The following is a 21642-nucleotide window of genomic DNA, read 5'->3' as shown; positions in this document are numbered from 1 at the left end:
TAGTACATTCTAAAATCTGTTGTTAGAATCAGCACAGACAGGCTATTGTCATCCTAGAGCACCTGATACAACTCCCTCGTGATTAGCACTTCAAGGTTTTGTGCTCCGTTGGGCTCAGTGGCATTGTACCCATTCCCACATGGAGAACACCTGCTTCTGTGGTGTGACCTCCCTTGCAGATCTAATTGACCTCTTCCCATTCAATGGGCTAACCATGCTTCTATGTCCCTATACCTTTGTACCAACTGTACCCTATGCATGGAAATTTCTGCCCCCTCTCCCAACTTAACAAATTTCTGATCATCCAACATACCTTTCTCACCTTTCCCAAGGAGCCACTTCTTAATACTCCACAACTACTGTCTAAGATACACCCACATTAAAGAAAAGATACCAGTTCACTTTTTCTGTCCATTCAGATATTTATTTCCATGTGTATCTTACCCACGTTGCTTTTTCACATTTTCTTGGTATCCATGACAAAGAGAAGTAATTAAAATTATGTCTTAAATGAATGAACACATTGATTGAATGCTTTCCTATGAAGAGTTATTATTGCTACATCTTCCAGCATGAATGATGTGACACTGGAGATGTGTCTGAAGGTAGCAAGCCTTTTGTAAGGTAGTGTGTAGACAGCCTTAGTTGTTTAGTTTTGTCATAATAAAATGCTTAGGTTGCTGGACATGGAGAGAGATGTCTTTCTCTCTTTAGGGTCCTCTCTAGTACACTCACACCTAGAACATCGCCGGAGTCCAGGAGACCTTACAGGTGTGCAGGTCACTTCAACTTCAGTGATCAGCCCCGTCAGAAGGGATGTAAGCAGCAGGCTTCTTTCTTTTTTGAACAGTAGCCCACTTGTGTTTCCATAAAATTACAGTATTTTTGACAGAATCCCTCATTTTTCTTGCAGTTGACAATTTGGTAATTTGGTCCAGGCTCTGTAAAAAGGAATGTGCAAATTAATATCATTAACTTATGCCAAGAATTAGTCACAGGTTATTTCTAAAGTAAGGCTATGATGCAGGGGATAACAGTATGAAATAGCTTGTAGTGTTCATAATTTCAAATTCCAATTCATGAACACAAGTCCAGATAGCACTCTGCTCCTTCAAAGTCTCACAAGTTCCTATATTAATGAAATGATGTTGTAATATTGCCTCACAGCACATTGTCAGAAAGAACATATGCCCCCGATTGTGCCTGGCTATATTTGTGGTATGACAACTGCATTTCCTTTTTCTCTTCCCTTAGTGAACTAAGTCCTTTGACAGAGGAGGTGAATTCCCAGGAGGCAGAGATTATGATACATAGGGTAAGGAAGCAGTTAGAGGCGGTGGGACTGTACCTAATGAATATCATCAGGTATGTGCCAGCATTCAATTGTCTGCCATGTCCGCTGACCCCTGTCTCTGACTCAGAAATGACTTTGAGATTAAGGGCGTTTTGGAAACTACCAACTCCTCCAGGCTCTGTGGCTTTGGAACTGACTCTGGGGTAGGCCGTTGGAACAGACAGGACGCCTGGATGTGACCAGAAGAGTTCAGAAGAATGTTTGGGCTCATGGTACTTCACCACTCCCTTGTATCTGTCCCCACAGGAGGTGGCAAACAGCTCAGCCTGTCCTCTGCCTGCTTCCCAAGAAAACTGCTAGAACTTCATCTGACTTCCAGAACTTATCAAGTATTCCACAAATTCCAATTGAGAAAACGACCTCCAAGGCTGAGGGAAAAAGGAACTGGATAGGAGGAGAATCGTCTCCTCTGGTCACTGCTTCATCAAGTAGGACGTCACCATAGTGAACTGAGACAACTCACCTCTTGGCCCCTCAAGGTTCCTATGACTTTGAGTCCCTTAAGGATCCACTTTCAGCAGAGGCTGCAGGATCTCCTGACACTCCTGACATCTAGGGAGACTGAACCATCTACACTGTGTCTCCACAGACAGTGACGCTCACCTCATCCCATCCACGCTGTCACCTCCCGTCATGTGGGCTCCATATTTCCCAAGTGGATGAACTTACTTTGATCTTGGATGCTTGACTTACCATGGTAAGGGGGGGTGCGTGGAGGGAAGCGTTTCACTCTGTGATGCAACAACCCAGACCCATTTCCTCCTTGGGCAGGAAATTCGTCCTGGGGGGAACTGGGGGGTTCGGTGACTAAGTGGTTAATGGACGAGGCACTGGACGACCCTGCTGAAATGAAGGATATTTAGAAACTCTCTATTCAGCAACTCAAGAGGATGGGGTGGGTTTCCACAGTGAGTGGGGGCTGACAAGAGACTGGAATGAGCTGCAAGGGATCCACGCAAACTCTTTATGTATGTATTCATCCACATGCATGTACGTGTGCGGATATGGAAGTGGAAAGAGTGCGTGTGAGGAAACACGCCAGGACCAATGGGCACCTCAACAACGAACCCAGCCTCCATCATGGACATCATAGAGACATTGCCAGGATCCCTAAATCTAAGCCTCAGTGACCTCTGTATAGCATAGAAGAATGAGGAGGACTCCTTCCTCTTGGAAAACTAATGCCACCAACCCATCTGAGAACCCATCTCACTGACTTCCCCCCAAAAGGCCCACTAGGGAAGTGCACCCTATACCGCAGGGCACACTGACGTCTATGGCTGCCCTAGACTTCCATACCTAAAGTGACAACTGCTGAAAGAGCCTGGGTCCAGGAACGAAGCCATGTTTCTGCTTTACCTGGAAGGAGCAGGGCTGCAAGGAGGAGGCTGACAAAGGAAGGAAGGAGTCTCTGTTTCATGGCTGTGGAGGGGACTGCAGGCACTGAAGAGCCCCGGGTGGGTGGGCAGCTGCTGCAGGCTCTCTTATAGCTGAGCTGGGAGTGTGGGCTGGGAGCCTCCAGACAGAGTGCACAGCCACAAAGGTCACTAGAAGATGCCTTCCTTCCCCCACTGTTCCCAGAACAAGCTTGAGTTATGTGGGTTTGGTTTTTTTTCAGGAAGTCAACAACATGCCTGAAGACGTTGGGTGGCCTTGATGAACAAGAGAATCCGTGAAAGTAAATCAAGATGAAAGGCATGGAGAGGCAAAAGTAAATGCACAGCAGCAGCTTCCATGGTTACTTTTCAGTAGCTTGCACGGAAGGCTGCAATGCTGATTCTGTGCTGGCTGCAGAACATGTTTGTCTCAGTGGAACACTGTCGTACATGAGAGCATGTGACACACCAGCTAGGCAGGGCTCCAGGGAGTCAGGCAGATTTAAAATATTCATCACTGCGCCTTCTTCTCCAGTCTCTGTGTTTACTCACCCCTCCCTCCCTCCCTCTCTCCCTGCCTCCCTCTCTCCCTCCCTCTCTCCCTCCCTCCCTCTCTCCCTCCCTCTCTCCCTCCCTCCCTCCCTTTCTCCTTCATCTCCTTTGACTCTCTTTCTTTTCATTTTAAGTAATCTGAGTTATCTTCATTTTTCCTTTCCTTCCTCTGACCTCCTGACACCTCTAGGTGATGCCATTAACACCAATTCAATTCTGCAGGAAAACGTCCTAGCGTTGAGGCCAGGTTTTCCCTTGTGGTGGTAACCACACACAAGCCCTTTTCCTTTTTCCTCCATCTTCTCCCCAGGTGGGTGTTTTGTCTCACTGACTTCTGTCAAGCATGCACATCCCTGAGAGTATAGTTCAGACCAAACCAAGACACATAGGCCTTGGTTCAAGAGCTATTTAATCATGAAATACCTTATGTATTTTCTTCAGGGAATAATTCATCATACCAGCACTCTCAGACTTGTATGTCTGAGGTTATTACATATACAGCAACCAGCAATAAAAGAAAAATAAGCAAGAGAAGAGCAATACAACATTGGAGTAGACACTTGTACACCATCCTATGAAAACTGCCTGAGGTAACCTCAGCCTCCAAAACATTCACTTGGAGGGTGTGACCAAGAGAATCCCAGCAGAGCATCTCCTGGGTGAGACTGCCACAGTGGTCCCCATGGTTCTAAAGTCTCCTTCTGTTCTGCTTTAGGACTTGCTCTGGGAGTGGTAGGGTGACCCAGAAAGATTTAGGTTCCATATAAACTTCACAATCTATTGGAAAATGAGTCAACTACCCTGGTTCAAGCTTCAGTGGATACTGGAGCAGAGTCCAGTTTAATTTATGGTGACACAAAACTTGTTTAAAGAGCAGTCACTTACAATTATGGACTAGGGAGCAGGTAATACAAAGCAAATGTAAATTGAAAAGTGGTCAGTGTTCAAAATGGCCGAATGCAGCAACGATGCTTCCCAAAGATTATTGATGGCACTCATAGAGGGAAAAAAGACTTAAACTAGATTTACATGAAGGACTTCCAAGGAACATCAGCAGATCCCAGGAAGAGTTGCTATGGTAACACTGTGCGAATGTGTCTCATTTGCACATACATTTTGTTTGAACATAGAAAACATCTTAAGCTATTTGTGTAATTGAAAATACTCATTTCAGTGTGGAGAAAACCATGAGTGGGTTGAGAACAGAGCAGCAACCATGGGGATTGGGGGAAGCAAAAAGAGCATGCAGGAGACTGGCCCTGGGAACAGGGGCACACACAGCAGTGTTACACAGTAAACGGGGCCTTAGACGTTTGGATGTACTCAACACTACAGTGCTGCTTTGTACATGACATCTCATCCCCTGAATCCATTAGATGGTGGGAAGTAAAAACATGAGACTTTAGGGCTAAAGCAGATATTACATGTTGCATATCCATGTGTTGATTATAATGTGTGACTATGCACATGAGAAGATCTTCAATATTGTTGTCTCTTTATTACCTCCTGGGTGGCATCTCAATTAATCTTGGAAATGGAAATGTGGACAGGGAAAAATCTAGAGTAGCCAGTTTGGTCTCAGCAGCTTTTGTGAATCAAGTTCGACCTTTAAGAGGTGCCCAGAGGAGACTCAGGGATGAGTGGGGTGAGCCTTGTCAGCTGCGTTTCCCTGTTTTGAGATTTAAATTTTCAATTTGCTAACAGAACCATGGACGCTGTGGGGAGGACATAGGACGGTGTCCATTAGGGCTGTGAGGAGCATGTAGAACACCCCCGAAAGAAAGAATTTCACACGGGGGAAGACAGAACAGACAGTAGAAGCCTCTTTGGAAAGGGAAGTCGACAGGGAATCCTTAGGATGGCAGTAAATGGGATGGTTCGCAGAACTAGACAAAAGTCGACGTGCTGTGCTTGTGGTCACACAGTGGAAATGGGGGTTTGAGATCTTCATTTTTCAAGCATGCAAGGAGTCACAGAATGTACCAGTTTTTCCAATATCAGTTTGATCTGAAATGATTTTAGCCTTCCTATGACCCTGCTCAAATAACACACAAAGGGACAGAATAAAACGTCTTATAAGAATTCTAAGGAATTAAAAACTCCTTTGAAGGACTAAAAACCTCACATCCTTGTAGATCTTAACAAGCCTATTGAAGCTGCCAATTCTAATGAAATTTTCACAGAATTTTAGACCTGGAAACTGAGTTCAATTTCTCTCCCACTGTTTCTTCTTTTCTTTTCTATTCTTTTCTTTTCTTTTCCCCCATTTATTGAAGATAGTTTTCTTCCTCGTGTAATGTATCCTGACTATCATTTCCCTCTTTCTACTCCTCCCAGTTTCTCCCCATCTCCCCTCCATCCAGTCCACTCAATTTCTGCCCCCCTTTATAGTACAAGCAGGAGAAGCTGCCCTGAGCAGCCTGCTCTCCCAGGGCATGTCCACCCTCCGGTCGCCTCTCCTCCACCTCCATCAGACCCCTTAGTCATATAGACAGGAGCATGTTGTCCTCTGAGGGGCTCCACCCAGCAGCTGACTCAGACAGATGCAGACACCCACAGCCAAACAGTGGATGGAGCTTGGGGACTCTTATGGAAGAAGAGAAGAAAGGATTGTGGGCCCTGAAGGGGACAGGAACTCCACAGGAAGCCCAACAGTCAACTAAACTGGACTCTTGGGACTCCCAGAGTCTGAGCCACCAACCAAAACACATACATGAGCCAGACCTAGGTCTCCAGCACATATGCAGCAGATGTGCAGCTTGGCCTTCATGTGGGTCCTGAACAACTGGAACGGGGGCTATCCCAAAAGCTGTTGTCTGTCTGTTGGATATGTTCTTCTAGCTGGGCTGCAGGGGCAGAAAGTGAAGAGATCATAGCTTGGCCCCAAACACAAACAGAAGGAAGAAGCTAGAAGAAAGGCCAGGCTATGACCTCTCAAAGCCAGCTTCTACATGTACTTCCTCCAGCAACAATGCTCTTCCCAGAGCTCTTTAAACAACTCCAACTGGGAACCAAGTGTCCAAATGCCTGAGTGGATTCAAACCACTGACTCCAAGAGAGTCATTCCATTCGGTGTACTAGAGAGGATCCGGGCAGCTTTTCTACAGCAGGAATTGGCAATGCTTCCAGGTCCACACAGTAGCACAGGAGCCAGAGATTGCTAGCATCTGACTCTAACGTCAGGATCTCCTCAGTGGGTCCAACCAGGGCCTACCATTTTTGTTATCAACAAATTGTTTTTCCAATCAACACAAGGTGTTTCTCTGTATTTTGACATGAAGGAACAGAGAGGGTCAAACTTAGGGTAGAGAGAAAAACTGCTCAGAAGGAGGCAGATGGCAAAAAGCAACTCATTTCCACACATCAATTATACCTGGATCTACTCTTCAGTGCAGAACAGATAATGAGTCTCATCTCCCAAAGGCCTGAGAACAATGAACACCTAAACAAGGTCCTAGAGGTTGCCAATGATGGAGACGAATCAAGAGCAACACCTAGAAGGGTTTCTTGAGCCTGCAGACGACGTCCAGAACCCCTGACCCCCGCTTTGTTTGGTTCCTTTTGCTTTCTCCCTAAATCTAAGGTTCAGTACAGGAGGTAGGAAGGTGGACTATGGTCCACAATGTTCCATAAGTTATTCAGTGATGACAATGAGGTGTGCTGCTGTTGAAGTGGCTTGCGTAACCTCTCAGGATGTGTTTTCTTCAGGTGTTCCCCCAAATTCCATCACCTTCAGCTGTGTGTATTTGTAGCCCAGAGTCCCTTCTTATTTGGAGGAAGTAAGAGACATAGCTGAGAAGAGCAGAGACCAACAGTGCTGGGGTTGGTAGAGAAAAGAGAAGCAGGAGAAGGGTCTCCCCCAGCATGGTGGAGAGAAGGATTTATGGACAGTGTGTCTTCAGGTGGGAGCACACACCAAGACACAGGGTAAAGGAATATTTACAGGAGGACTTTAGAGTTATGACCTAAGAGTGTAGGTTAGGGAGTGTTACCCATAGGAAGCCCATACCACTTATACATTTCTTCGCCTAAAACAAGCAAAACTAGATGATTCCTAAGACATTAATGATCCCTAAGATGCTGACGATCCCTGAGATGCATTTGCAATCCAATATTCTGTGACTCAGGAAAGGAACTTTCCATTCTTCTTCCCCTCAACTGACATCTAATGGCTCCACACCATGTTACTGAGGAGGAGCTTGTAGAGGAGAGTGGGCAGGTAAATGGGGTTAACACCACCATTCTGTAGAAACCTCTGAATCAAAAATAAAGAAGTAAACAATGCATCGTGTCAAAGAACAGAGGTGTAGCATGTGAAAGACATGAATGCCAGGAGTTGTCAGTGCATTTTAGGAAAAGAGCACATGTGAGTTAAGAATAGCGATTGCTGACACTAAGTCTAGGGTTGGGGGTTCTCCCAGGTGACCATGGTGTGGGGACCAAGAGTGAGGAATCATTGAAACAATCTTTGCCTTTCCTGAGAACAGAGGCCCTGGGATTTGACTCCCACCCCTTTCCACAGGAAAAGCACAAAACACTTAGATGCCTGCATTTGCCCTTGGGCATCGTTCCTGATAATTTTAGCTTTAGAAAACTTAATGGAGTATTTCAGAGAAAGTATAAATGCCTGGCCTTGAAAGTCGACGTCCTTGAACAAACTCTCCTCACCCCGGATCACAGAGCAGACAGCAGCACTTTGCTCATGCACCTTAGCTGGAGGGAGTGTGTGCACGTCCTCAAAGCAACTGCTTATAACCACTCCCCCTATGCAGGAACAAGGCAGATCATCAAATCACCTGGTTGGAGACTACAAAGAGTAAGAACCAGACAGGAAATAGAACTGATCTCTAAGCTACCTTTAAGGTAGGATAGAGAATAAGAGGGAGAGAGAACAACACTGACCTTTGGCTTAAATCCATGCTACAAGTTCATACTTTTGAATAGGTTGGGGAGATGGGACCAGGTCAAGAAGGCCTTGGGATTGCAGAGGAGAGACCCCAGAGAAAGGTGGGCACACATCAGCAGGTGTGCTGCAGCCCTGCTTCCGAACTGTGCTTGGGTGCCAACTGGGAGCGGTCCACGTGTCAGCGAATTTCCTTCAGCAAATGTGTGTCAGGTGGAAGCTGCCTGGTGTGCTTTTCACAGTAGACACGTGGGAGTCGTTAGGAAGCACGACAATGAACAGTCTTGAAATCCTGTAGGTAATGGAATCTGCTTGGCTGTGGAAGGGAACGAGCCCTGGGAACACAGTATGCTGGTTCATGCTTTAGCAGGCAGGGGTACTGTGTCTTATCCCCTGCCATTGTGGAAGGGACTGTTGGGTTAGAGGAAAGGTGTTGTTTTTAAGAATATGTTCAATAAAATGCCAGTGTTTTTAGAGTGTGTGTGTATGTGTGTGCAGGTGCACGCGCACATGTGCAAAGGCACACACAGGAACACACATGCAAAATATCCACACATGAACGTGACAGTCAGTGAAACAAAGAAAACAAAATCAATACTGTACAGGAGCAGAACAGATTGCTCGACTGTTCTGAGGTTTCTGTAGATTTCTTGCTATTTCTTTTTAGTTGTATTTCAGTTGATAAGGCACGGGATATTGTTCTGAGTTTTTGCGTTTGTGGCAACTTGTTTCATGTTCTAAACAGAATCTCTTTTGACAAAGTTTGGGCTTTGACAAAGTTGGGCTGCTGACAGGAGTCTGCTTTGAAGTTGCCGGATGGGACAGTCTGTACGTGACTTGATCCACGGCACGATTTAACCTAGCGGTTTCTATTTTAATTTTCTTGCCTGGATGGTTCGTCTATTGGTGAAAGTTCAGCGTCGAAATCACCCACTGGTACTGTGTGGGACCTGTCTGTCCTTTAAACTCACAGTGCTCATCCTATGACAGTGGATGAATTAAAGGTGCATGCATTTATGTGCAGTCATTATACATCTTCAAGATTGTATCCATATAACTAGATTGCTACCATTATTAATGTATAGTGAGTTTCCTTAGGCCTTCTAATTTTGTGTCAAATCTTCTCTATAACATTTGTCCTTTAGATAGTAAACTTTCTCATATTTCTTTCTAATCCAATCAGTCTCTTTTAACCTGAGAGCCAATCCTGTTTACACACAGGGTTACATTTGATATGGTTTTACTTAGTTATCCATATTAGACATCTGCTGGGTTATTATCACCCTGTCTGATTGTTTCCTGTCTCAAATCTTAATCTGTTCTTTCATGAGAGGTGTTTTGTTTTTGTTTTTATTTTTTGGTGTTCTTTTTCTGAGTTCTTGTGATTGTTTTTCTCATTCCTGCCTGGGTACAGATTCCATGGAAGTGTCTCCTAAAGTGCCAGTGTGTTGCAGTCACGACTTTTCTGTTATGTAAATATAAGGAATCTTCAGCCTTGCCTGGATCCCTTGTGTCCTTTAATTCTTTGGCTAGTGTACTGGGGTAGAGGTTATCTGACTCTAGTCTTCCCCACTGTTCTACATAAGACTGCGTGTGGGCTGCAAGCTGAGCCAGTGTGGGCTGTTTGCTATGCCAGAACCATTCAGTGTGGGATGAGTGCTGTGCCAGTGTGGACTGAGGCAGAAGCTTCATATCTTCCCACATGGACCACTGCTGGCCCCAGAGAGCTTTGCAGGCTGGGCTCACCTCAGAGGTCCTCAGTCTGTTTACCCAGAGTGAACCAATGCCCAAGCCTTGTGGTTTCATCTCCTCCACACCACATGTGGACTGGTTGGAGAAGGGGGCTGGTGCTCCCCTGTCTCTGTGTATCCTCTCTGTTTCTACATGCTTCTCGGCTGTTGTATCACCTGGGTTTCTCTCTAACACAAGCATTTGACAGTGTACACACATGTGAGTGTAATGTATTGTCCCCTTCATCGCCTCCCGATCTTGCACACTTCTTCCCAAAAGGTCTCCTTCCTGTTTTCATGTCCTACCCTTTGTGGACATGTGTGTAGGTAGCCGTAGCTGTGTGTTCATAATGTTATTGCTATGTCTTGAGGGAAGACGGCACTTCTCAAACCCTGCCCATCCTCCATCTCTTACATCCTTTCCTTTTCTGTGACTTTTCCTGGGACTGACAGTGAGTGGTACTGAGGTTCCTGCTTACAGATAAGTCAATTACTCTCAGCAGTTTGACCACTCATGAGGCTCTGAAGCAGGCACTAACCACTGTACACAAATGATTCCCTGACCACAGTTGAGAACAGCACTGATGTACCACATAAGCATAAATAGTTAAATACAGTTTGGTAGCACATCCATTTAGCATGGCCTAGGGAGAAAGTTCCTCCCTAGGTTTGACAACTTTCCCTAGTCTTAGGCCTGTACCTAGGTTTCCAGTGCTAGGTATTTATTCCTTCCCATGGCATGGGCCTGGAATCCAATTGGAGGGCAGTTCCTTTCCAAACAACCATGCTTCTGTGCCAGTGGGAGCCTCTTTCCTGAGGACTGCTTTTCTTTTTAAGATGCATTTTTATGAGTACGAGCGAGCTGTCTAATGCTCATTTCTCCATTATCAAATTCCTTTCTTCTTCCCTTTGGTGGAAGCCAGTTGGTCAAAACTAAGCTATCCTAGTACCCTTGTTTTAGGAGAAATAAATACCTTGGAACTTTGGGATGCTTGCCTCCCAAATCCATAGGGAAAGAGTACAGAGTGAACATCGAGTTTAGATGGCTACTCTTGGCCTTCTGAAAGAAGCAGTTGACAAGATGAAGAAAGCAGCCATTTATTTTCATTGCAGCATCCGCTTCCAGCAGAAAGACAAAACTAGCTCATCCCCGAGTCCTATTGTAGCCCGAGTCTTCACCCAACTCGTCGCCCTTGTCCCGCCCACACGGCTGGACTGTCACACAGCACTTCAGGTTCTTCTGGCAGAGAGCAATGAGTTCTTCATTCTTCAGACAAGATTCTGTGCATCTCCCATTAATCCTGCTGCACTTCTCATCGAAGAATGCATTCTTGGCTTCACAAAAGAAGAAGCCCCGCCCAGGTTAATTTTGTGTCAAATGTGGCTAATCACTGTCTGTGATGGTTGTCTACCATCAGCAACAACCACTTTAAAGCTGTGTCTTAGTTCCTTTAGACTCAGGTAGACGAATCGCTTAGAGAAACATTTTCTGTGGGATAACCCCATCTTTTGTCACACAAGGTGAAAGAGCACAAAGAATTAGCTAACACCTGAGCAGTTTTGATTAGGACTTTATAAGACAAGTATAAATATATTAGAAAGAAGATTATCAACTCAACTCATGAACATGTTCACACCCTGGAACTTCCCTTACACACTTTCAAAGATGGCTACTCGGGAAGAGAGCAAGAGCTAAGTCTGTGGAGACAGCACAAGACTGGTATTAAAAGTGGAATTGTGTACAATGGACAAAAGCTTAATGGAGAAGACAGAAAGTAGAGGCCTGGAGTAAATCTAATTCCCAGTGACAACCCAGGAAGGTTGAAGACAAAGAAAATCTTTGTCCTTGGGTTTCTAATGGGCCATCACGGATACCCAAGTACAGAAAGATATCTGACTTCTCCATCACGCTCCACCAAAATTCCACTGTAAGAGTCAGACACTTTAGGGAAGGGGGCGTAGTTGAGGCCAACTCCCTGTGCCTTTAATTTGTCACTTTGCAGGAAACTGCAGTTCTTGCATTAGCCCTCACGAGAGCAGTCTGCTACCTTATGTTAAAGACACACAATCCATATTACCAGGATCAAAATCTCAAGAGTCGATGACTTGAAGAACATGCCATGGAGGTACGGAAAGTACATGGATTCTGTCTGACATGAATACAAAGTCTGCTAACTCAAATGTTTGCAAATCTTAAATCCCAGGGGGTGACTACTCTCGCATTCCAGCCATTATCCACTGTCTGGATATCGATTCACAAGTATAAGTACCCCATGGTTTCAAAGCCCTTTAAACCCTGTCTTTCTCTACAGTGTTCAATATTTTCTCTGCTCTCCTAACATACTAAGGCTGTGTCAGACTAAAGGTTCAAGACCTTACTCTGCCTTGAGAACTTTTTAGCATATCCAATTCACAATGATAAACCAACAGCTTTTGGACCAAAAGAACATCTTTGCCTGTCGCTTTCTAACGAGTCCAGATGGAGTCTCTGCATGTGTGGTGCATTTGGAACGGCGGATAATTTTATACTGGATAATCTTACATTGTGTTAACTATGTAATCCTACTGAGCAGTCCCAATATCTCTCTGCAGCCTTGAACGTTCACATTGATGCCAGCAAATGCATGCCGTATCATTGATCTACTGAAGGCCTACATCTCTGTATCCCAATGCAGCAACCACTCAGAGAGATTTGCCACAACACAGATCAGGGCTGCACACAACTAATGTGAAATTAGCCCATGTGGGCTGGCAACAGCACTAGTACCTGGAATAAGTTAGATTCACTTGGACTCCCATGAGCCCCTTTCTTCAGCTCCACGGAACTCGCTAAGGTCGAGTCTTGCCTCTTAATCTTGGAGAGGATGCAGCTGCAGCTTTTGAAACTTTCCAGAAGAGTGAGAAAGAGCAGAGCGCTCTGATGTGGAGAGGATGCCCCATACAGGTCACACCGCGCAGCACGGAGTGCCAATGCTGACTGACCTGTATGTCCCTGAAAAGAAGCTACACCCGACCAAGTCCCAGTCTCCATGTGCATAGAATGTACATATGGTATATACTTCATACATGTGTATGAAGTTTCAAGCCAAAAAGAAAAACGACTCTGAATCTCTCTATATTAAAAGCACAACAGGATTTTCCTCCAAGGCACTGGCTTTGGAGAAGTAAATGTGTTCATCATCACAACTCTACAACACAGACCCATCGTTAGACAAGCAATTAGGAAATGGCTGCCTCCAGTGTGTGCTTTGCCTGTGCCAGGATGGATATGGGAATGGAAGTCCACCTCTTTCCTCTTCCACCTCCTCTTCTGTCTCTTTGTTGTCTGCTTTATTCTACACTTAAAACATATTTTTAAAAAATCTGTCAATTTCTTCATTTTAATTCTTCCTTTAATTTTTGTCCATCATTTTTGATAATAAGCATAAAGCCAGACATCAAACACATCATTAATGATGCCCTTTAACCTTCCCAAAGCTGTGACAACTTATCATTAATAGAAAAGGCAATGTATCAGTACGTGATTCATTGATAAGTCATAGGGAAGTTACCTTCTGTAATTACTGTTCTCTTTCAAATCCAACAGACAAAAGGTATCCTAAATCCTAGGGTCGATCACTCCTGGGCATTGGCAGGACAGACCTTGTGTCTGGGCCATCACCACAGATCACCCTCCATATAAAGATTTCCATTTTCTTTACCTGGGTCAAGAAAGAAGAAAACAGCAAAGAGAAATAAGAACGTCTTCATGACCTGAAGGGCTGTGAGGGTCAGCACGGTGTCCATGGTAAAGGGCACCAACACCCACCCACCTTTATATGCTTCTCCAGAGCAAACAGGGCCTTGATCAGTGAACCCATCAGAACAAGTGACCCCACGACCTGCTACAGGGAGCCCACCCACCTCAGTGGGTGCTGCTCAACCTATAGTGTGTTGCTGGTTTTTTCTGGTTCTGGAAAGTTCCCAAGAAGGAAAATAGGCATGAGCAAAGAGCAGAAGTGGAGAGAAGGATGGACTGGGTGCAGGTTTTGTGCTAGAAGAATCTGGAGTCCAGTCCTTTGCTTTGCTAATTCTGACTGTGTTCCTTCCCTAGTGGCTTCAGATCACAGATATAGGAGTGAAAGTATACAATAGCCCATGTTCCGGTGAAGAACTGGTGCCCTGTGGTCAGGTGGTCTCTGAACTGCAGAGTCAGATTTGTGGGCTGTGCACACTGGGAACAGGAGCTAACCTAAGCGTGTACCCCATCATTTGTTTTTAAATTCTGGACTTGCTGCGTGCAGCCCATTTCAAGTGTTACATCATCTTAATCTCGGAGGCTTGTTTTGTTTTGCTTATGCTTTCATTTATTTTTTTTCAGAATTTTACACAGATTATTAAAGATTTGTTTATTTTATTTATATGAGTACACTGTAGTTGTCGTCAGACACACCTGAAGAGGGCATCTGATCCTACTACAGATGGTTGTGAGACCCTTTTCTGGGAACTGAACTCAGGACCTCTGGAAGAGGAGTCTGTGCTCTTAAATACAGTGCCCTCTCTCTAATTCCTCACATAGTATATTTTGACCACATTTTTTACCCTCCTGTAATACCTCCCAGATCCTCCCCATTACCTACTAAACTTCACGTTGTTTGATTTGGGTTGGCCATCTACCCTGAGCAGAAGGTCTGTCCTGGAGGGTGGGTGATATGCCCAGTATCACTCCAGTGATGGAAACTTATTTCCCTATCCCAGCAGCTATTGATTACGAATAAGTAGCTTCTTGTCTAGGCGTGAACTCTGTGCCCACTTCCCCTTTGCTATTTGTCTAGCTTACATTGTGCAGGTCTTGTACACACTGCCAGGCTCTATGAGTTCAGGTGTTCACCAACCTTGTAGTATCTGGAGGAGTCCCCTTGTGGTTGTCTGCTACCTGACACCCTTCCCAGCTCCTTTTCCACATAGATCCCTGGGCTTTGAGTAGAGGAGTGTAATAAAGATATCCCACTGAGGGCTGAGAGCTCCACAGTCTCTCACAATCTACACATCGCTCAGATGTGGATCTCTGTGTTAATTACCATATAACGCAAGAGGAAGTTTCTCTGCTGAGGGTCAAGAGATGCTCTGATCTATGAGTATAAGATATGTCATTAGGAGTCATATTGCTACGCTACTTAGCAGAGTGGTTGTTCAAAGCTATATAGAAATATAAATGTAATTATGATGATGGTGATGACGACGACATTCTGCTAAACACTTCTATGCCATGTGCAATGCACTCAATGCCCAATGAGGCTGATATTATCAGTGTAACCCAATTTTAAGGATAAAGAAGCCGAGGTTTCCAAAATTGTTAACCTATCCAAGATGGTCTACTTGATAGATAGATATCTGTCTGCTATGTAGTCTACATTTTTCCTGTGTGTGAAAGAAAGGCACACTGAGAATTGAATATAGGCTTTGTGTGTGCGAGCCAAACACTTTACTGAACTACGTCCCAGCCCCTTTTCACTTACTTTAAAATATCACCAACTTATACAGGCTGGCTTTGAACTCACTGTGTAGCCCAAGCAGGCCTTTAGCTTGTGGTGCTTCTGCCTTAGTCTCCAGAGTAGCTGGGTTACAAGCCTGTGACACAAGGCCTGTTTGCCTCTGAGACTGAAAACCAGAATATCATGTAACTATAAGCATCCAGATGGCTCAAGCAGGACACAGTTTGGGGACTTCACATGAATATCCTTTTGATGTCCACACTTTTGATTATTAAAGGTTGCTGTGACTACAACTTGAGTGTGTGTTGAGACGTCTGACAGGCACAGGATTCAAAGCTACCTTAGCAAAGGTCTGTTACTCCTCACATTCTGCTGAACAATTCATTGACACGACAGTGAGAATGAGGAGGGTCAGTGTGCACATCTGTGTGTTGCCTCTAGTCCCCACCAGAGCTCTGTAAAAAGATGAGCATTCAAAGTTCTCCTGAGCTGAAATCATACTGGATCCCCAGAACGTGCTGCAAAGAACATGAGCGCTGATCCTTGAGAAGTCATGGAAAGCTGTCAGCATCCTCTCCCTCAATTCCCACAGTAGAGCGTGCATGACCCTGGATTCTCCCAGCCTTGGACCAATGTCCACTCCATTCTACACACTGGCTAGGCGTGGGGAAGTAGGGCTTTGAAGACTCAAGGTTCTAACTCACTGCACCAGCTCTTGATCCCGGCAAATGGAGCATGCAATCCTGATTTCTTTATTGATTCACTTCGCTGACCTAGAACATAGCCCATTACTTTCCAATATAAATGCTTTCCTGTCCCCTCAAAGAACCCCCGATTCTTTGTGTTCAAGAATCTCCCCTCAAACATGGCTCTGAGCAGAGGGACGTTCTATTTTGGTCTGGCTTTGTTCTTCATTGTAGTTGAACTGCCATCAGGTAAATCAAAGTTGATGGGATTTTGATGGGGTTGGGGGTGGGGAGGAGCAGACCATGAAATCCAAAGACTCTTCCATGAACCATCCTGAAACTGAGAGTAAGTCTTCCTTCCCCGGAGATTTCTTGGATCTGCATTAATGTTTCCTAAGAGCCAACCGGATAGAGCATTAATTTTGATTTTATTGTTCAGTACATTGGTCTTTCTGGCTTCCAGGAGTGAACTTGAGAAATCCAATAAAGAGAGCAGCCAGAACATCACTGGTCCCTCAAGAGTCATGTAGCATGTAGGCGACATTTTATAAAGTGTTACTTCTTGTTTTAATATTCTGTCCTAAAATGTATTTTATTTTAAATTTAGGGTCCTGGGCAGGACTTGAGTATTCCCAGTCATTTCCAGGAGGTAAATTATATCCTTTACCTGTATTCTCTCCTTCTCTCTTGGGGACTGAGGCCCAGTTAGCTATCTTTGACTGATGAGGCCAAGGAAGGAAGGTAGTTGTGAAAGGACTGAGTTCTGGTCTATTGGCATCATCTTCTATTACTCTTGTGGCCATGATCATATTTGTGTATTTTTCCAGTGACTTTCCCATTAATGTGTGATGCTTAGGCTCAACCTCATCCTCAGCAATTAGCATTACCCAGAGATCCTGGCTTCCTTCCCGTAGGACCTAACTTGAACAAGGTCTGCTCGAGGGCATCTGCTGGATGAGGAGGATCATGCAGAATGTCGTAGATGGTCGGTGAGGTGCCACCCTCATTATAAAGCACTGTTTATAACAGTTAGCCACAGGCTTTGGGTGCGCACCAGAGGTTCTCTTACATGGGAAGACATCACGAGGCAAACACAATTAAAAGAAATATTAAACTATTCTTGGAGGGCTGGAGATGTGGCTCACAGATTGAGTGCTTGCTGTGCAACTATGAGCACCCAAGTCTGGACTTGAGCACACACAGTTTTGCTTGAGCCTGGGACCCCAGCTCTGTGGGGGTAGAGTTAGGAGGTTCAAGGGCAGAGCTAGGGGTTTCACTGGGAATCAGAGCAGCTAGGAAAACTGAGCTAAGGTTTAAAGAGAGGCCCTGCTTCAAAGCTGAGAGTGGCAGAAAATAATACCCAAGGCCTTTTTCTTGATGTTTGGTGGGCACATACATGGAGGCATTAGCCTGCACACATATGTACATGTGTACTATATGATACACCTCTCTCTCTCACACACACACTAACATTATGATGATAATAATGATAATGATGATGATAGTGGTGGTGTTGATCGTGGTGGTGGTGGTGTTGGTGATGATGATAACTGAACAGAGTTAAACTATGGAGCTAACTCATGGAGCACTAATTTCTCCAGTTCTTAACAAATAAACATGGATTATGCCGGTTAATTATTAAAGCCCCCTTACTAGTATATACCATACAGCAAAACATTATCACAGTCATTTCCCTTCACCACTCAGCAATTTAAAAGTGTGGACAGGTATTTCTAGTATGTTCATCAGGTGAATGAGGCTTGGTAAATTAAGCAGCTGATACTAGGCCCAAACAAGTATTAAGATTAAATTATTCATTCCAGCTTTGAGAGTTTGAAACCAAAGTCTATCTAATAAATTTTCAGGAGTACAGACGTGCATTTTAATAGTTCTGAAGAATAGATGTTGCGCTATCATTTACACGGGGCCCATGAAAGACAGTAAACACCTGGAGGACGCGGGTGATGGTTACCTATTGTTCTTAACTCTTCAGCTCCACACTGGGGTTAGCAGATGCTGTGGGGGTAGTTCTCTTCTTACAGTGTGTGTGTGAGTGTGTGTGTGTGTGTGTGTGAGTGTGTGTGTGTGTGTGTGTGTGTGTGTGTGTGTGTGTGTGTTTGTGCCTGTGTGGAGGCCAGAGGTCAAACTTACACGACATTCCTCAGGAGCCATCCACTTCCCTTTCTGAGAAAGAATCTATCCTAAGTTCAGCTAAGCTGACCCCTGAGCTGCAGAGACTCATCTGTCCCTGCTTACCCAGCTGAGGACTGCAAGTGTACAGAAGCCCCTGACTTTTTATCTGGGCATAGAGGATCAGACTCAGGGTCCCATGTTCACCCAAGAAACACTTTGCCAACTGAGCTACCCCCAACACCTCTGGCCTAATTCTAGAAAACACTCCTAGCCATACACACAAACCCTGCCTGTGAGGGGCCTTAGATACTCTTCCCACTCCCACACAGTTCCAGCAAACCTCTCAGCAGCTCTTTCCTGACACAGGGGAGTTTGCTGTGTGCGAGACATGCAGGCTGGGCCGGGGGAAATGCAGGAGGACGTGCCTGGACAGTGAGAAGATCGCCGGCAAGTGCAAGCTGAACTTCTTCTGCTGTCGGGAGAGGATCTGAACCAAGGACCAATGGCCTGAGGGTAAGAAGCCGTGCTGAATGGATGGTCAAGGAGAGAACATCTGTGGCCTCACGGGGTCACAGTCAGTGCTGTTCAGGCCCATCTCACCTCATTCTGTTTCTGTGCTTCATTTCAATGTTAAGATGACAGAAATCAAAACAGCAATGAATGCCTTCTACGCAAGCAGACAGGACTGCACATCTCCAGCACACTCATAACTCATAAGTGTTCTTTCCAGGGTTTCCTCATAGGGCTCAGGGTCACCTGAGAGTGTGACTATCATTCTGATTTGTATTTGATCCGGGTATTTGATTTGTGTTGCTGCCTATGGTACAGGAAAGCTGGGAGACAAGGGGCAGCGTGTGTATCACTGCCTCTTCCTGTTTCTCTAACATACTAATGACCGTGGGAGTGAACGAAAGTGTCACTGTTGACCCTGTCAACAGCTTTGTAGTTCTGTAGAATACAAGGAAAATCCATTCACTTGATTCTCGATGAGGTAATGTACTATTATCCACAGATTATGACAATTATGGTCTATGTTTTAAACAACCCTCATGTGCTCTGTTATTGCCTGTACTACGGAGACTGCATTGTCCTTGCCTGCAAAAGGAAATGGTTAGAGAAGAATCGAAATGTCCACTTGTATAGGATATGTGCAGACAACAAACTGTAACTTCCACCTTACGGAATAAAATTTGTAGCTTAACAAACTAAACATCAAAACTCAGAGCTGTGGGGCTCACACTGATCAGTTTTATGGGGACACAGGAACCTGAGCAGGATTCTGACCAGCGTGATCTACAACATAGGATCTTCTCCTACCCCTTCCCTTCTATGAAACCTTAGCATCGGTCTATCCAATCCAGATCCACCTGGGTTCCTGACTTTGGGCTGAGTTTAATTAATACCATCTGCTAGGAAAAATGGCAGACAGGAATAGAAACAGGGATATTTCCCCACCAGAGAATTTGTTTCCTATACTAAAGCTATCACTTTTCCCTCAGCTCTCACCTGGCTCTCCCATGGCAGGTGTAGCTTCTGACAGGCAGTGGCTAGATACTGGATAGAGGGCAACAAGATGTGTGTTTTCGATGGGTCACACAAATATCACATGGGTTCATTGACTCAAAGGCATCCTTAGGGGAAAACAGCTAAGGATATAGCATGTTGGGAAAGAATTTAGCATAAAGGAGTTTTACCATAAAGTTCTAGGAGTGAGACGAATTCATAAAAAGACAATTACGAAGACTCTCAACCACTTGGGAAACTGCTCAATGCTTTGGAGAGCACAGCCTCCTTGTGAGAGCATGCAAATGCTCATCTACAGAATGCACGCACCTTAAAATGTGATTGCTATTCATGTCGCTGCATAAGAATGCACTGTGAGGTTAGCAGCTTAACACGGCACAGGCTATCTCAAACTATCTCAGGTCAGAAGTCTGGGTCTGGTGCAGATCTCAGTGTTTCACAAGACTAACAATAAAGCATCCACTCGAGCTGCCTTGCCATCAGAGGGAAAATGTCTTCCAAAGGCATGCAGTCAGGGGCCAACCTCAGCAGTTCTACCAACGACAGACCACTGATCATCCCCTGCTCACAGCTCCCTTTGTCCAAGGCAATCTCATCCTTCAAGACCAGCAAGAGAGCCTCTCACTTCAGACCTCACCAATTTACTTTTACATCAAAAGTGAATGGAATAACTGAGGCTGTGGTTCCAATTTGCTATTGAAAGTGAGTTGGTGTTACCATTGAAGAATTGTGTATGATTGCAACATTAATAAAATTCTTAAAGGCAATTGCTTATAACAAATATATATGTATATACACATATATACATATACATATATACATGTGTGTGTGTGTTGCACCAAAAAGGGAAAGGAAAAAAAGGGTAACTCCATAACATTTGGGAGACAAATGGCAAAACTGATACAAGTTCTACTTTACTGATTATTACATTAAGGAAAAATCAATTAACCATCCCAAATAGAGATTAATAGAATGTGGTTTTAAAAGACAAGTTTAAGTTGTAGAGTTCAAAAACGTTACATTCAAAGAACTATTGGAAAAAAGTGGTAGACCAGTAGCTTGTAAAACAGACTTTGGCAAACACAAAAAGACTGTTATGAGAAACAAGGTTGTTTTATGACTGAAGTATCAGTCCAAGAGATGGAATACAATATTTTAGAAAATTGCACCTAAGAACAGATCACTAAAATACTTGAAGGAAATACTAACAAATCAAAACTCTACCGTCCAGTCTTTTCTGAAATTCAATGAAAACTCAGCATTGAACATACACAAACATAAAACATCCAAATGGCATGCTTCCAACATGCATGTCACAGAGAAAATACATGCATGCCAAGAAGAATCATGAGGATAGCAAGGCCCAAACCTAGACCAAAATCCAGCTGGACAAACAGGAAAGCCTTCTTTCTGCTCCAAGCCTGGCTTCTGGGATATGGGGTGACATGACGTGAACCCCAGGGGATCTAGCTAGCCATGTCTACACCATAGCCCTTTCTCCTGCAGCAAATATGGCCTCTTATAGACTGACCCATTTGGTAAGTGTGACTTTCCTTAGCAGAGATCCAACATTCTTGGTATCTCTAACACCCTAGGGTCTTGGCCAAAGTTGACCTCACTCCCAGAGCTTTGTGCAAAGCCCCTCCCAGGACTCCTTGCAGGGAGTTTGACCTTGCTCTACAGCCCTGTATCCAGGCCACATTCTCTGGAACTTTCCTGAGAGGTTCCACATCCCCACTGGTCTTGCATTCTGCAAGCCAACCAAACTTGGATGGCATAGACATGCAAATTCTCCTGCCACCTCGAGAAGCCACCAGGCCCCTTGGCCTGGAGCTGCAGCAATCCCTGAGCGCTTGCACAACTGAACCTGGAGAGTTTCCTAGACAACCCTGCCACAGAAATGCTTTCAG

At 44.7% G+C, this 21642-nt stretch overlaps 4 protein-coding genes across 6 annotated transcripts; 1 reads left to right on the top strand and 3 right to left on the bottom strand.

The window, feature by feature from the left end:
• Erich1 (glutamate-rich 1) overlaps positions 1-21642 on the bottom strand; it is a gene marked incomplete at its 5' end in the record, with an annotated part of 52793804 nt that overhangs the window by 5405962 nt on the left and 47366200 nt on the right.
• Spag11bl1 (sperm associated antigen 11b like 1) lies at positions 398-2985 on the bottom strand. Of its 3 annotated transcripts, none has more exons than XM_087589462.1 (3): positions 2714-2985; positions 2048-2197; positions 398-941 (listed from the first exon to the last, which is right to left on the bottom strand). In XM_087589462.1, the coding sequence occupies exons 1-3, from the start codon at positions 2772-2774 to the stop codon at positions 808-810; spliced, it is 345 nt and encodes a 114-aa protein (XP_087445588.1). In that variant the 5' UTR covers positions 2775-2985; the 3' UTR covers positions 398-807. The 3 variants fall into 3 exon arrangements, with proteins under 3 accessions (XP_087445588.1, XP_087445589.1, XP_087445587.1); XM_087589463.1 differs by having other exon boundaries at positions 2048-2194; positions 2714-2823; XM_087589461.1 differs by having other exon boundaries at positions 2048-2194; positions 2654-2816.
• On the top strand, positions 1253-20499 carry Defb105a (defensin beta 105A). Of its 2 annotated transcripts, XM_087587448.1 has the most exons (4): positions 1253-1315; positions 2973-3032; positions 16683-16724; positions 18575-20499. In XM_087587448.1, the coding sequence occupies exons 2-4, from the start codon at positions 3011-3013 to the stop codon at positions 18697-18699; spliced, it is 189 nt and encodes a 62-aa protein (XP_087443574.1). In that variant the 5' UTR covers positions 1253-1315; positions 2973-3010; the 3' UTR covers positions 18700-20499. The 2 variants fall into 2 exon arrangements, with proteins under 2 accessions (XP_087443574.1, NP_001395922.1); NM_001408993.1 differs by lacking the exons at positions 1253-1315; positions 2973-3032 and adding an exon at positions 16243-16324 and having other exon boundaries at positions 18575-18699.
• Positions 11003-13701, bottom strand: Defb15 (defensin beta 15). The gene is given in 2 exon segments (NM_001037520.2): positions 11003-11250; positions 13617-13701. Coding segments are annotated over 2 exon segments (240 nt in total). The 5' UTR covers positions 13666-13701; the 3' UTR covers positions 11003-11059.

Source organism: Rattus norvegicus, chromosome 16 (assembly GCF_021556685.1).
Source record: "Rattus norvegicus strain SHRSP/BbbUtx chromosome 16, alternate assembly SHRSP_T2T, whole genome shotgun sequence".
Classification (NCBI taxonomy): domain Eukaryota; kingdom Metazoa; phylum Chordata; class Mammalia; order Rodentia; family Muridae; genus Rattus; species Rattus norvegicus.
This window is presented reverse-complemented; position numbering and strand designations above follow the sequence as displayed.